Source organism: Ischnura elegans, chromosome 1 (assembly GCF_921293095.1).
Source record: "Ischnura elegans chromosome 1, ioIscEleg1.1, whole genome shotgun sequence".
Taxonomy (NCBI): domain Eukaryota; kingdom Metazoa; phylum Arthropoda; class Insecta; order Odonata; family Coenagrionidae; genus Ischnura; species Ischnura elegans.
In genome coordinates, this window is record NC_060246.1 from 113771876 (window position 1) to 113789257 (window position 17382).

Here is a 17382-nt window from a genome sequence, read left to right on the forward strand (position 1 = left end):
GAGCTAGGAAATATATATATTCAGCATTCGTTCACCTCAGTAGGAAAATCTCAGACGAAAATTTGCAGCTTTCGTCTCCCGGGTCAAGAAACATCCAGACGCATATTTTCGTCTTTAGTCGGGAAAAGGTTAAATGTCTTAGCTTACCTTTTCAAATTGGGACACTAACAGAAAGCTTGGTGAAAGACTTGTTAATACGTGGAATGCAGGATAAAATACAACAAGGAAAGACATCGAGCATTCGTAATACTGATGCTAAGGGTGCCTTTGCATTGTGTAGATTTCGTGCAGCAGTATTTCAATAAGTTCATATAAAGAACTGAAGGGTGATAGCATGGCTATCTAGCCATTGTCTAGCATGCGGAAAAGTGTGCTCAGTGTAAGAAAAAAATGATTTTGCTAGAATGTGAATGTTACCAAACAAAAGGCAGTCATGAGGAAGAGGAAGTCATGCAAGTTTTCATTGAGGTATCGGAGGCAGCAAATTTTAATGATATCAAGTTAAATCCAAATAAGTGGGTTTTTTCCGAAAAAATCACTTTCTCTGGTTGCTCTTTTGATTCAGTTTGTTTGGAGTGAACACTAGGATAAAGCATATAGTGATTAGAAGGCTACATTAAGTCAAGCATTGGGTTTTTATGATCCAAAAATGGAACTAACATTGACAGTTGATGCAAGTTCAAAAGAGATAAGACCAGCATTGCTTCAAGAGGGACAGCCAATGGCTTATGCTTCTTAGGCCATGACAGATATTCTAAGCAGATATTCCCAGATTGAGAAGAAATTATTAGCCAAATGCATTGTGTAGATTTCATGTGTGTATTTCAACAAGTTCATAAAAATAACTGGGTAAGCAGAGGTATCAATCAAGGAAATTGATATAATAAGTAAAAGCAGGGCATGTGGAATGCAACAAGAAAACCTTTCCAAAGCCGCAAACAAAGGAGCTTCAAGGTAATCATAAAGGTGATAGCATGGAGATGGCCATTGTCTAGCATGCGGAAAAGTGTGCTCAGTGTAAGAAAAAAATGATTTTGCTAGAATGTGTATGTTACCAAACATAAAAGGCAGCAAGTAAACTATTGCTGGACTCCCATATATCCAGGAAAGTGAAAGTGACCACAAGATAAGAGAGCTTTCAATCGAAGTCACTTCAGAGAAGAAACAAATGCAGGGAAGGGTTGTTTGGTGCACTACTACCCTTGAAGTCCACAGAAAAGTACCTATTTCAGGTTAAGGTAGATACTGGTGCACAATGTATGTAATGTACTTAGTTTCCAGCAGTACACTGCTTCAGGAGTGAATGCAAGGTTATTAAAAATGTAATGAGGTAGTTACTTTGTACACTAATGAAAAACTTCCAGTTACTGGTAACTGTGTTTTCAATTGCAGGTTCAAAAAATTTTTGCATTCAATTGAACTTTATGAGGTGTGTCAGAAGTGTACCACTACTCTTGGGTTGAAATCATCATGGGCTTTGGATTTGATTTCAAGGATCAAAGCATTACCAAAAGATACAAAAGGTGTAGCTCCCGCTAAGTATCATGACTCATTTAATGGTCGAGTGTACTGTCTTTCATAAAAGGTGGAAATTGTAATTGACCCCGAGGTGAAACTAATTGTTTCCCCTGCATAGATAGCCTGTACATCGGTGGTGCACGTGCATATATGTAGGTATATTAGCAACTGCATACCTAAAGATGAATGAATTACAAAAGAAAACTATGTATCCCTTTGCAAAGAGAAAGAAAAAAACCCTGTCCACACAGAAATGGGATATCAAGCTCCAAGCGTTTGGTTGCAAAAGGTCCCCCCTTGGCGAATTCACTGCTTTACAAGTGTGTGATCCCGTGGCATCGTGCTGGCCACATATTTGGTCTACGTGATTGCTTGCGGGTGCTCAGGCAGGACGAAGTAAGCGGGGGGGAGGGGGGGGGAAGAGGGGTAGGGAGGGCGGGCATGCCATGTTCAAATTGGTGCTGGGAGCAGACTCAACACAACACGAGTGCGCACCAGCATATTTGGTGAGTAACTTGCAGGTAGTGTAACAGTGTAGCTGCCACCTCCACTACCTGCCCTCAGGATCCTAACCCGTCAATGCATTCAGTGCCATTTAGCAGCATTCATTTGAACTTCATGCCCTTTTTCATCTTCCTATATCTTCTCTAATGCACACCCTGAATATATAACCACCAGCCACCACTGCTGTACATTAGTTATACCCTAGAAAGTACCCGATGCATTAATGTCCAAAGTAAAAAGTGAGTTCCATTGCATGGAGAGAGCACATATCATCAAACCAGTTGTCAAACCCACAGGCTGGGTTGGTCAAATGGTGGTTATTCATGAATAAAGTTTTGGGGGGCCAAGGAGAGCCTGCCCCCCCTCCCCCCCCCCCAACTTAAAGGTTCATACTTTTTCCGAAAAAAAAGTACCAAACCTGTAAATTCAAGTGTAATGAAAACAAAAATGCCAAAAATTTAAATAAGTTAACAACATCATTTTCCAAGGGAGTGCCCTGGGGACCCCCCTGTTTCACTGGAGGGTTTTCCATAGCCGTACCTCCCAGCAGGGTTGCTGGTCCCCCAACATAAAACTATAATCTCCATCCACATGGTAATTAAAAATTAAAATGGTTTGCTAAGGATTTTTCTGGATCTTAGACCACTGAATAAGGCAATTAAGAGGACTCACTTTCCATTCGCTACAATTGAAAAGACAATTGAAGAGTTGCAACGAGGCTGGCTGGCTAAAAACATTTTTGTAAAAAAAATTCTCAGTCAGGGTGTTGGATGCTTCCATTAGACAAGGAAAGCTCTTTGTATGCATTTCAAACTATCTGGGAAAGGTTTTTTTTTAAGAACTAACATTTGGTCTTGACTGTGCACCTGAATTTTTTCACAGGATTATTCCTCAAACCTTTGATAAAATCAATCATGATTGTCTCATTCAATATAATATTTTGATATAGGGAGATGCAAAAGAGGAAGTCATGCAGGTTTTCATTGAGGTATCGGAGGCAGCAAATTTTAATGATATCAAGTTAAATCCAAATAAGTGGGTTTTTTTCCTAAAAAATCACTTTCTCTGGTTGCTCTTTTGATTCAGTTTGTTTGGAGTGAACACCAGGATAAAGCATTTAGTGATTAGAAGGCTGCATTAAGTCAAGCATTAGGTTTTTATGATCCAAAAATGGAACTAACATTGACAGTTGATGCAAGTTCAAAAGAGATAAGAGCAGCATTGCTTCAAGAGGGACAGCCAATGGCTTATGCTTCTTAGGCCATGACAGACATTCTAAGCAGATATTCCCAGATTGAGAAGAAACTATTAGCCAAATGCTTTGATGCAACAAATTTAAGAAGGAAATACATATTAGAAAGGGAAATTACATTATGTTCAGGTGGAGACCTATTATAAATCACCAATTAGATCATTCGACAAACCACTTCACAAAATTCCATCAAAACTAAGAAGAATAATGCCCCAATTTCCATACATTCATTGCTGCCTTTTCCTTCTAAAACTTCATGATCTTTCCTTCTTTCTTGGATACCGTGGCTGATGATAAGTCTCTGCAAAGGTTTTGCATGTTGACCAGCTCAAGGACCTTGCCAACCTCAGTGCTATGAACTTCACCAGCCCTTTGAAGGCAGGTCCTGTTTAACGAGTTGCCGAGGCTCATTTGATTTTCCTCCATGTTTTCAGGGAAGAGATAGTTGGATGGTTTCCCACTTCCATTACAACAATGTTTTTTAAGTGCACCATCACGTGGACTACCTTCCACCTGGCTACTACCCTTTGACCTACCTGTCATGAGTTGCCCAAACCAGGAGTAATTGAGAATATGCATATTCCACCAGTGTTGCTCTAGGGGTCATGAACAGGGCAAGCCTTTCCACCACATCAAGATTGTAGCACAAGGGAAAGGATTCGGTATAAAGCGGAAGTAATCAAGCAGGAAAGAGGAGACTAAATTTATTATTTCAGTAGACTGGGATGTGTCATCTGCATGGAGCTTTCCCCACAGTCCTTGCACAACAGTCGAAACACTTAGGCATCAAAACATAACATATCAATCAACTTCCTTCTGTACCATATTGAAGTGGATTAGGTCTATGTGGCAATTAAGTCAGCCATACCAAGATAATCTCTGGAACCTGATAATATTCCAATATACATTGTAATAACTGTATGAATTTAATTGCCCCAGCCCTACGTCTCTTTTTCCGCCTGTCCTTAACGATAATAATCATTTTTCCATCGTATCTCATGATTAATTTGTCCCATCTTCTACCTACAGTTATCAAAATACATCTCTCCTCTTCTACTCTTTTAAGAACTTCCGCAACACTTACATATCTATCCATTTCAACCTCATCATTCTTCCATAATACCACATTTTTGAAAGCTTCCAAACTTGATTTGCCCTCTGCTGTCATCATCCATGCCTCATTACCATGAAGAGGCATGTTCCAAATGTATGTCCTATTAATTGTTTCCTAACTTTAATGCTCATATTTTCATTTGAAAAAAGATTCCTCATTTTGGATATCCTCTCTGCTTGAGCTATTCTATTGACTATTTCCATCTTCCTTCGCCCATCATTGGTCACTTGGCTACCAAAGTGGTAGATCTCATTCACCTTCTTAACTTAATAGTTTCCTAGTTTCAGGTTGGTCTCCACCTCTTCTCTTCTACTATAAACCAATACTTTGGTTTCTTTGCATTGATTTTCATTCACAACTAGTCATTATGTTCCCCATAGTACACAGATGTTTCATCATGTCTCTTCTTCTGCTATGACTGCTATGTCGTTGGCAAATATTGCAGCATGCTAATTTTTTCACCAAGAATTTTCACATCTGGCACTTTCACTTTTAGGTCAATGATAATTTTATAGATGAAAACTTTAAAAATTGTAGGGGACAGTGCACACCCTTTTCTCACTCCTTTCCTCATTCTTTCTTCTTAGCAGCTGTATCGACATTTAATCACAGCTACTTGGTTTTTATATAGACTAAGGATAATTCTCCGGTCATTATAAAACATTCCAATTTCTTTCAGAATTGTGAGCATTTCATTCCAATCAATGTTGATAAAAGCCTTTTCTAAGACCACATCCATGATGAATGTAGTTTGCTCTTCTCCATTCTCTTTAATAGGGTGGTTTCCTTTTATTTTTTTATTGCCTAAATCGAAAGATTATTACTCCTGGAGTACGAATTTCACACTTTTAGATTTTTAAATGAGGATATCTATTTTTTGCGATTAAACGAAAAGTGAAAAATTTCAAGCTCTCGTAAATGCAATGGCTAAGTAGGAATGATGGGAAAAAGTCTGTGTGACGTATTTCTGGTTCCCCCTGCCGCCTTGTGAGGTGACCTTGGGGCGAGGCTTGAGCACTGATATGACGCAGGCTGCTACCAGGTAGCTAAGTGCCCTGCTGGCTGGTAGTGCTTGGCTTAAATAAGAATAATTATTACCCTATCAAACGAAGGAAACTTTCCAAACTTAGGTATTTTTAATGTGTGATTATTAAGAGATGTTTCCCTGAGCTCTGTGCCTCATGCATGCATTAGTAATCTCAGACGATGCAAAACTCCTATCTACTCGTATAGAAACTAGGTCCCTGTGATGTCACGTGGAGCGGAATCGCATTGGGGCCAATCTGGCCTTTTTCAAATGAGGTTAAAATTGACCATTGCCATTTGTCCAAACTGGGATTTCTAAAACCAAATAATTTGTAATTATGAATACGCTAATGGTGGGTAAGGAATCGCAGTCATTGCATTTCGTTTTCTTTGATGAAGGAAACTACCATATTCCAGCAGCTTCAGGGCCAATATGACTTCCCTTGCACCCTTGCTTTCCCTATCTTCATTGGTCTTCATCTAGGAGCTCCTTCGCTTTCCCTTCTTTTTTCCTGCAGTAGAATATTCATAATAGTATCTTCAATGCGGTGTTATGAATTAATATGCTAATGGTCCTCAAGTCTTCACATTTCTCCACTCTCTTCTTTTTGGAAATAGGAATGATGATATGTTCTTCTCAAAGTCCCTTGGTATGTTTCCTCAGGAGTATCTGTAGCATATAGTTTCGTAGAGCTGCGCCAACGTCTTTCCCCTGCATTCTCAATAAGTTTGGCAGGAATGTCGTCAATTCCAGATGCTACATTCATCTGAAGGCCCCTCATTCCAGTGTCAAATTTGGATCTTAAGATTGAGGCTACCATTACATCCTTTTCAACTTCACTTTCCTCTTCAATTATTTGAGAAGCAAGATTACTTCCAGTGAATAACTATTGTAGATTCCCATTCTTGACCTTCATAGCATTGCATCTATTGTGCTCTGATCCTTGAAGTGACTCTTCTCTATCCTATAGGCAGTACCTACGTTTCAACTTGAGAGGTTATTCCGCACATCTTTACAGATATTCTTCATACACATTTCTCTACCTTTCCTTGAAACTTATTAAGATCCTTATTTTCTTGTTTCCATGTTCCTTCGTTTGTTTTCACATTCTTACACTTTCTTACTTCTATGAGTTCTAAGACTTCATCTATGATCTATGGATTTTTCTTGACGGCTTTTATCCTCCCAAGAACTTCTTTTGCTGCATCCTGTATTCCACTTCAATCCCTTCTCAGCTATCTTCCGCTAACTTCTCAGTAACATCTGCTTTTGTTATAACCTCTACTGCTTCTTTCAATGGATATTGAGCCTCCTTCAATTTTTCTATCTGCCATTCATTCTTTGCAGTTCTGTTCAGTTCCTTGAATTTAAAGTGGAAATTCATCATCACTAAATTATGGCCACCGTAGATATTTCCCAGGACAGGTTTTGCACTCTTTCACCTGGTTCCTGAATCTCTTCTTTGCTAAGATATATTCTATTGAAGTCTCCTCACCTCTCCTGGTATTTCCCACTCATAATTTCTCCAGTTATGATTTAAAATTAAGTATTGGCAACCACTAGATTGTATATATTCCATGCACAATTCAAATAACCTTTCTCCTCTTTCATTTCATTTAGCTAATCCATATTCCCCATTTATTTTTCCATATTGACCCTCTCGGACGACAGCATTCCAATCACCAAGATTAGTAAGATTCTCTTCCCTTCTTACCTGTATGATTACTTCCATGATATCCTCATATATTTCTTCTTTATCTTCATTATTCTTCATTGACATATAAGTCTGTACCACTATTGTATGTACCTACCAGTGCGGTCTAAATCTTCACCATGAATAACATTATGCTGCATCAGCTTTTCAGCGGCAATCAGGCACTCCATGTAAGCATTATCCCCATTCCGCCATTACCATTGATTGATCCAGTATGATTCATTCTCTAGCTTCTGCACCAAAAGTCTCCTTCTTCAGGCCACTTCATTTTGCTGACCCCTAATTCATTGAGGTTCATTCTTTCCATTTCCACCCTCAAGTTCTCTAGCCTGCCACTGGGACCAAGTACACTTGTACAAAGCTGGTATCTGAATGTGCCAAACCTTCAATAATCACTGCAACCAAATCCATTTAAGTTAAAAAGAAGTCTTTGATAATTTGTTAAATTTAATAGTTAGATACTAATATGTTTTGATATTTCTCAATCATATTTATTTCATTTTGATTTGTATTTTCTCTTTTTTTACCCTGTTACTTCTTAGTTGGGCAAAGGTAAAACCCACTAGATAAATAACGTAATTGAACTCCCATCCTCATAATTTAGTAGTGACATATGTACAGTAACTTTCAAAAGTTTTAGCACAACGTTTTTGGTGCCACCTCTGCTTCTTGAGAAATTTTAGTTTCCCCTACTCTTTTTGTTTTCCTTGGTCACTCACCGAAAATATTTCGTTTGCCCATGAAGATAAATTCACTCAGAGGGAGATGTTACTTGCAAATTAATCATTCTGTTTTGATGTATGTCAGATTTAATAATTACTTGATGTGCATCATTGCAAACTTGCCCCGGTTATCACTGTTTGTTATCCGTATTATGATACTTCCTCTACAAGCAGTTGCGGAGGACTAGTGAAATAGTATGTGAAAAAATTCTAAAGAAATATCAAAACATATTATAGTATCCAACTATTAAATTTAACAAATTATCAAAGACTTCTTTTTTCTCTTAAATGGATTCACAAATATCAGAATTTGCCCTGTTGTGTTGCTGTGTGCAATCTCCAAACATTAGGAATGCCATGTTTATCATACCACAGTCAATAATTAATTTCAAAATTACCTACGGGATGAACTTCAAACAGGGTTACCAAAAGGCTATGGCACTTACATTGTACTAATTAAAATAACAAATGATATCCAACAATCAAGTGATGACCAAAAAGTGATTGTCCCATATGAATTTGACAGCAGCAAAGCTTTTGCCTCAGTGGATTACCATTTACTACTTCAATGGCTCGGAAAGTTCAAACTTTCACTTTCTGTACTTGGTAGGTTCTAAACTTATCTAGAGAGCTCTAATTGCAAGCAAGAAGTTAATGGCAGAGTCTGTCAGATTCTTACCTGTACTTCAAGATTGATCTTAGGCCGACTGCTATTCTGTACTTTCATCAAAGATCTTCCCAGGGCAATATACCACGGTAAATATCTTTCTTGATGGTAAATATCTTTCATCAAAGATATTCCCAGGGTCATATACTACGTAAAATATCTTAAATCTGTAAATAAAAAAAGTGATCTCTGGGAGAGGGGAAGACAGACTTTGGTGGGTAGGACAGTGTAGTAGGTGGTTATCACAAAAGACATTGGTAGGAATGCTCAGTGAAAAGAATGGGAGTATTTCTGAGGATCGGTACTTACCATTTGAAGCATTGTAAATGAAAGAATAGTCATAAGTATTCCTCAGAGAGGATATTGGGGCCAATGATAGAGCAGACATTATTTCAGAGCAAGAAGAATTATAGAGGAGAGGAATGCGGTGTAGGACAACTGAAATGAAGAAATTAACAGGGTGTTCGAGAATTTGCAATCTGGAGGGATAGGCAGTGCAGTACATGACAGAGTGGTATTCGAGGATTGGGAGAATGTAACCAGTGAATTTTGTTTTAATGGCAATAGGGTCAGTGACAGTAGTGAGCCTGTAAAGATCTCCTGCGACTGACATAGTTGCTATTTCTATGCTTTTTTTGCTATAGTATACATATTGCTATTTGTATCAAAATTGATTGCAATGGCAAAGGCAAGAGCAAAGACAAGAGGCCTCTTAAACAACTTTAATCTATAAAATGATCAAAACTCAATTACCCTCATGCCTGTATCATGGATAAAAAATTTAATGCTAACTCTGAAAAATGCATTTAACCAAACACTGAAACTCTTTCTGGTAAACCCTTTGGACTACATAAGACTACACAATAGTGTACGTAAATCCATCCATGATTTATTTGATCAAAAATTAGAACTCATTGAAAATCACCATAAAATCAGTGAGACATGTCAAATTACTCAAAGAAAAAAATTGAAAAGACTTTCACTAATTTAAAATCTTATCTCCTGATCTATCCTTTAAAAGATTGTGACAAACTGATTTTATGTATGAACTGGTTTAAATTTATTGGTTTGAATGTTCTGCATGCTCATTTTAATATACTGGGACTAGCCATGGTGAAAACGTTACAGAGTCACCCGCAATCCACAAGTCAAGCAAAATTTCCACAGAGAAAAAATCATTCGCCTACACCAGGATTTTAACCTGGATTTCCCAATTTCTGGCCGAGTGCTATAGCCAGTTAAGCTACCAAGACATCATTCCCCTCCGTGGAAATTTTTGGACTATATCGCATAAGATGGTGTGGACTGCTGAGTGTATTATGCAACTAGCAGTCCAAGTTGTGCGCACTGTGCAACAGCCGGAGAGCAAAGTCTAAACTAAGCTGGGAAGCTTCTTCATGCTCCATGGGACAGAATTGTCCCTGAGCAAATAAATGTCATCACATATTATTATTATATACTGCAGAAAAGAAAATATGCAGACTAAAGCTTAAAAAAATCATTTTCAAACAAACTGGAAACATTTCAGGTAATGTGGCCACTGAAAAAGCTGTATTTGCGCATGAAATTTATGCCCTCTAATTGGCTGAATGGACTCATAATTCAAAAAGAATTATTCATAAGATTTAACTCTTCTTTGATAGGTTAAATTTAAAAAAATTAGAGAGCAACCATACTGATGAAGTGACAGAGCAAATGTATGAATTTTCTTGATCGCTTCCTCCTCCATCTATGTATTAACTGATCCCAGGTCATCCTACATTCATGCACCTTGAATATGAGTTTGATTTTGAATAAAGTGTATATATTTGTAACAACTATGATGCATTATTAACTTAGGTTGAGTGGTGTATATGGTGTGAGGATGAAACAGCTTGTTTAAGGAAATTTCTGACTATGACTGCTTCATGTTTAACCCTTTTACTGCTGTGGACGTACTTTTTCTTCCTCCCTGCCATGCGGTCAGCACTTTTGCCGAAGCACTTCGAAGGGTCGCTAATCCCAGTCGACCCTATCCTCCGCGAGCTCACCCACGCAGGACCGTCTCCTCGACCCTACGAGCAGGTAGCCTACCTCCCGAAAAGTGACCGCTCTGACTGCAATTTGAAAATCAATCACTCAATACGATCATCAAAAACTTATTGTTTTCATCGCACTCCTACCAATCATGCAATCAAGTACGTCTTTGAACCGTGTTTCTGTGATGAAAAATAACGGCTTTGTTAACTTTGCTAAAATGGCCATTTTTCCGGTTGTCCGCAGCCACGTTTCTAGAAAAGTTAACAAAATCGTTATTTTTCATCGTAGAAACACGGTTAAAAAGACATGCTTGATTTCTTGATTGGCAGGATTGCGATGAAAACAATCATTTTTTGATGATTGGATTGAGTGATTGATTTTCAAATTGCAGTCAGAGTGGTCCCTTTTCGGGAGGTAGGCCCCCCTAGGTAGGCTGGTAGACCCTTCCGAGGGGGTACCACACCCATCCTGGAAGTACCTGCTCCATGGGCCTAGGAAACGCATTTTAACATTTTCGCCGCATGTGAGGAGAAGGTTTTCGGAGATTGAAGAGCAGCGAAAGGGTTAAAATATTAGAAGATGTCAGAGGACTCACTAGAAGGGATCCTGCTTGGACCAATATTCCCTAAATGTTTACTGATTATGATTCTTTCCATATTTAATTCATAACAATGTCATTGGAAAACGGATTGAATTTAAAAGCTATCAAATCAATCATCTTCGGCTTCAGATCATTATTTAAGTGAAAATAATTCTAATTATGTATAAATGCAGCAGCATCATGAAGGCAGAGATCTAGCTGAGACTTAAAGGATCACATGGACTATAAAATGAAGTAACCCACTAAAATTCCAGGGTACAGCATCAAGGAAGATGCATATGAGGATGATAATTGTAATTGTAATTCTGAGGGGAGGAGACTTTATCTAACAACAGGAAAACACAGTTAACATAATTAGCCTTGGATGACCTGTTCAAACATCATTTCATGAGGCGGTAGATTCTTTCAAGAAAAGCATGATAGGTCCCATTTTCATGAACAAAAATAAACTCTTCCAATATTACCCACTGAGTATGCTTACTTAGAATAAAATAATGGTATGACAATATAATATATAAAATACTATAAATAAAAGAAAAATTTAGTGTAAAATTTATGATGATTTCAAAGTATCCAGTAAACTATTTCAATTGGAAATGGGAAAAACTATAAACTGCTGCTTGAATTGTGAACAGAACTTTGGGAACTGTAAGCTTATCTCCATAAAAAAATATTTATGACAGAAAAACCTCATTTAGTTATAAAAACGAATAATATGAACTGCTACTTGATATGCGCAATAAGAATATTTGGCAGTGCTTATTGCAAATCAAACTTAACATTTAATAATTTGTCATGAAAATTCTAATAATTAAGTCATATTGGGCCAAAGATATACCTATTGACTCAGAAAATTGAACTGCTTTTCAAACTCAATGAATTCCATTACTTACCTCATATTGACATGAAAGCAGCATGGCTTATTTTTTAAAGTAAATACTCAGGATTTTTGAGAAATAAGGTTGTACTGAATTAGAGATGATTTGGGGATATAATGTCTAACTATGAAAGAGGGATTTAAATATAACTTAACATCCACTTCCCCCTTGCTACCTCGACTTTTACCAAAAAATAAGAACATAATTCATTAATTATTAAGATGAACAATTACATAAGGAACCCACAAACCCTGAGAAAAGTTACAAATGGAAATATAATCTATAAACAGTCGTTAACTACTGATGGATCGCCAAGGAAGAATCTCCTCAGAAAAATTAAACATAAAGCATTTAACTTGACGTACAAATAAATTATTTGCTCAATTATATACACATTACTTACCTACTTGAGTGTTATATTGATATCTAGACAAATATCTGATAACATATGTGGAAGCTTAGGATATTCCTAGGATCCTAGGATATTCAATCTAAAGTGAACACGAAGTCAAATTTGTTAAAATAATTCCCGCATGTGCATTTATACTACATGAACTAATAATTTACTACTAATGAGGTGATTGAGCTTTTTAGTCGAGACTATTAGGCAATGGAAAGAACTTGTTTGTTAGCAAGACATCATGAGAAGTTAGGAGAAGGCTGTTTTTCACAAGAACCAGTACCAATATGTAAACTAGAATAATTAGTTAGAAATGAATGTGAGTTAAGTAAGTTCAAAAAGAATTATCACCAAAATATGCTATTTATCCATTTATTGTGAAAACATATGACAAACAGAAAGCTTCAAATTATTTTTAGCACAAGTAGTACTTTACCATCAAATTAAGTACACATATAAACAATTAGTAACAATCACAGATATAATGTTTACATACATTTACTGATTACCAACATCTTAACTCATGGAAGCATATCCAGTTGGTAAGTAGCCAAAATTAGAATCTGAAGTGTCATTTGGCTGGATCGCAATGAATAACACAATTCACAAAGAAAACCGCACTTCAACTTTGGAAATCCAGCTGTATACTGCTAGTAAAAGATACTATTAAATGATATATATGGTATCTCCAGCTTACAAAATGCACTATCGATATGCCATCATGAACAATTTATGTCACAACCAAATTCCACAAGTGACTACAAATCCTATGAAATCTATTTAAAAATACAATTTCTTGTCAACATTACTATCATTTAGGCCTATGGATGATAATTTCATTATATTCATCTCCATATTGAAACACATTCACTAATTTTTTAAGCAAAATTTCCAATTCTAACCTTCAAGGGATAGAGAATACAGAGCCTAAAACAACTGAATACACAATATGTTGAGACAATATAAAAATCATATGAAATTAAGTTGTGCATCAAGAACAAATAGCGTTCAATGGAATTAAAAATGTACCAGCTGGCCAGAATGCAGCCTCTCAGTTATGAAGATCGGATAAAACTGGTTATACCTTTTTTCATTTCTTGTGATATTACCATAGAATTTTAAGTACCTAAGGCAAGTCTTAACCAAAAAATTGATTTAGCCGGAACAGAATCCACATATTTATAAAGAAAGATCAAGAGCTGTACAACAGGGAAACTACCTATAAATGAAATATATGTGAACAAATATACATGACTATATTGAAATTATAACATTTTGGTAACCAGCTCAAAAATAATAGTCAGAAAAACTCCAGACAGTCCAGTCATAAAAATTACTGTAAAAAATATTTTCTTTAAAATTTCAAGTCAACGAAAAAAATTTAAATGAATGAAAATCAATTAAAAGAAGAAAAAAAAACTCAATTGAAAATTGAAACCAACTTACAAAAGATTCATATGACATACACGGAACCAAACTATAAAATAAAAGTTGGTTCTTTTAGTAGTTCCACTTCTGAATAGTTTGCTCATAAATATATTTTTAGGAGTATGGATATAGTGACTTTACATAAAATTAACTTTACGCAAGACATCAGAGATTGGCTGGGGCCGTGCGGAGTCCAGCTGCATCCTCTCGCAAAGCTCTTTCCAGCCAGTCAGATTCCTCCTCCATCTCCACTTCCACACCATCCTCTGCACTGGAGGAGGCACCTTTGGACCTGCTCTTCAGCAGCAATTCCCCATCCTCGGGAGGAAATAGAAGGCGACTGTACAAGCGCTTGTGTCGCCGTCTGCTTCTCAGCCCCTTTTGGCCAAGTTGGACCCTCAGCAGTGATGCAGACATCGGAGGAAGGATTAACCTTTAAATATAATTATAATGACACAATATGCATTATATGCATCAGCATGAACAGTTAATAACTTCATTTTACAAGAAGATGATTGGAATCTCAGTATCCTATTTCCGAAAAACAATCCCTTTTACATGAAATACTGCTCTAGTAATACTGCAGTTGAGGCCTTATCTACCATTACGATAGAATATAGAAAACTCAATTGACTTGGTCAGGTCAAATGTACCACCCATTTTCAATATTAGTTTTTCTAAAGTCAACATATACACACAGACATTCTCACAAAACTTATCACACACAAATCAGCATTCAAAATCACTAAGTATTTTCAAAAGTTCACTTTAAAGCACAGCTCAGCTTTTCAGAATTTAACAGAAATAAAATGCTGTGAATGAGGTAACAATAATGGTTAGAATAGAGGCATAACTCCTTGAGCTATCAGATATTCCATTTATGGGCCTGTAGGTAGAGCTGTAGCGCGGATTGGCTGTGCTTGATCCAAAATATGGCCGGTTCCTGTCATCAGGATCATCACGACCATTCCATGTTCCTCTGGTATCATCTGCATCATTTCCCCATCTTCGGTCGTCCCTGCCTCCCTGGGACTGATTAATACCCCTCCCAGAGCCAGGAGACCAGCGGCCATCAGATCCATCCCCATAGAGGTATGACTTGGTGCCTGTGTAACCACGGATTACCCTAAAGTTTGGTTCATCCAAATTGACACGATTATTAAGGAAATTCTGCAGCCTGTTCGATGTAAGCCATAAATTACCAGTTGAATCGAAAGCCAGAGTATCAGGCCATTGCAATAGTTTATCATCAGCTGAAATAACTACATGAGAGCCCTCCAAAGAGCCACGCCTAAGTACTCCATCAAGAACTCCCCCAAAATTCACTCCTCTATTGTTCGGGTCGAAGGGCCTCCTTGGGTCTTCAGTGCTGTAAGCTGGTCCCCCAAAGGTGCCAAATCCTCCACCAACACCATACTGATTGTAACCGTTAGCAGAAAACTGATTCGAAGTACTATTGGTACTATTCCACCGAGCAACAGCATTCTGTGCCAGCAGGCCAAAATATAGAATGCCACGTTCATCCATGACCATACCACGACCTTGTGACCTGCGGCGGCCTAAATCTATCACTGCACCAGAAACTCCCCTCGAGGCAGAATTAGAATCGCGAAGCAAGTCGGTAGGCAGGGCGTAGATGTTGTAACTAGCGAGAGGGCTGTAGTAAAGGTATCGGGAGCCGTGCCTGACAGGTGCCAGAGCCAAGCCATCAACTCCTCCTCCAGATGCCCCATCCATGAGATTAACTCTCTCCCCGGCAACAAAAACATCCCGTGCAGCCGGATCCGCCCTCATGCTGTTGACGTCCTGTACCTTCCAAGAGCGGTCTTCTTTCATGCTGTACACGACAATCGACGCATCTCCGGAGTCACTGATGTAAGCGTACCAATTGTCCGGTTGGGCACCACCACTGCCACTACCGTCCAATACTATATCTGAGAGGAAGCTGGTCGTGCTGGAAGCAACGTTCGGCGGGAAGATGTACTTGTGTATCATTCTGTAACCGGTGACGAGGTCGAAAACCAAGAGCTTCGGAGGACAACGGTCGTCTGAACGGATGGAAGCAGTGTAAACACGGCCGGCGTCTAGGACCCACAGGCGCCCCATAGTGTCCACTTCCATGCTGCGGACGTTCTGGAGAGCGGAGCAGTTGCCGACCCCCTGCATTTCCCACGACGGGAAAGGGCGAAGCTTCGGGGACGCGAACCCAACCTGCGGAAAGGCAGGGACGGTCGCGAGGGTTGCCGGCACGCCCTCCCTCCACCGCGGCACCGACAGGAACACCCGCTCGCCCCACACTTTGATCCCTGCCAGCGCGTTGTTCTCCGGAATGAATTGCCCCATGCTGAGGGCCCGCGCTTTCGTGGAATCGTCTGGCCACTCGTAGTCCAACTTGGACCACTCGTACAACACCCTGAATTCCTCGAGATCCGTGCTGTCGGCACAAAGGGCTGGCGTAGCAAGGGCTAGGAAGATGATGGGCGCCCAGAGGAGCCGACTCCTCACCGCTTCGCAAGCCATCCTCGCGGAGACTTCAACGCCGGTTGGGCTCAGTAGTGCCTTCAACAACGGGCTTCTTCGACGACTATCTTTGCGCTCCGCCGACGTTACCGGAAAGAAGACGATGTGATTGCCGCAGGGTATCAACGGAGACTGACCACGAGAGGAACCTGTTCGAGACGGTCTCTCAATCTAAGAAAAAGGCCACACCTCGAACCGAGGGTACCCGAGAGCCGCCGAGCGCCAGCGGCTACCAGAGGGGGGCTGCTTCCGCCCCTCCCCCTTCCTCACAAGCGCTACCCCACCCCCCCCTGCCCCTTCCACTCTTCTCCGCCTTTCTGCTCGTTCCGTGACGCGACCGCTTCTTGGGTTTTTTCTTGAAATTCAGTCGCCAGCCAGCGTAAGAACTCTCAAGCGTGGGTGTTGACTGCTAAAAACAATAGTGCGGCGGAAGGGCGCTAATAGCCAGTGGAAAGGGGCAGGGAGCGACAGAGGGAGGGGGGGCATCAACGTCAGCTGATGAGTAATTTGAGCGGACCGGCATCCAAAGGTAGCAGGGGAGGAGGGTACGCGCACTCAATGAGGGGCGGCTTCTGAAGAGGCTCGCCCAGCGATTGAAAAACAAATGACGGGAGACGAAAGGTCGCAGCGCGAGGAGGAGCATGTTTTTATTGAGGCGTGGGAACGGACGCCTCGGTTAATTGGAGCGAGATGGGATGGGCACCTCGACTGACCACCGGGCCCCCGCGAGCCGCTCTGCATAAGGAAAATACATATTTCAAAGGGAGCGATTTTTAAGCTCATTCCCCGTCAACTCGTGCACGCTGGAGGCGTCACCATGCGTTCAAGCTGATGAGGCCCTAAGGAAGATATCACCTTTTCCTAGCCGTACTCCTTCCGTCTCGAATAATCGGAATGGCTAATCGGCGATGACAAAACGTACCATCCCTTATAATTCCATCACGGGATCCGCGCACCCCTTCACACAAAATGGCCAAATGACATTGCCCGCTCTCAGGTGTCCCAAGAGAACAATACG

General features: G+C 39.6%; 2 protein-coding genes across 2 annotated transcripts in view; both read right to left on the reverse strand.

Annotated features, from left to right (window-relative positions):
* Window positions 1-12774: 12774 nt before the first annotated feature.
* LOC124168315 overlaps window positions 12775-17382 on the reverse strand; it is a 100548-nt gene continuing 95940 nt past the window's right edge. The window contains exon 3 of the mRNA XM_046546484.1: window positions 12775-14277. Coding sequence (XP_046402440.1) covers window positions 14010-14277 — 268 coding nt within the window. The 3' untranslated portion in view covers window positions 12775-14009. The remainder of the gene's footprint in view (window positions 14278-17382) is intronic.
* On the reverse strand, window positions 14143-16566 carry LOC124168335 (protein yellow-like). The gene has a single exon (XM_046546509.1). The coding sequence runs from the start codon at window positions 16362-16364 to the stop codon at window positions 14640-14642; it is 1725 nt and encodes a 574-aa protein (XP_046402465.1). The 5' UTR covers window positions 16365-16566; the 3' UTR covers window positions 14143-14639.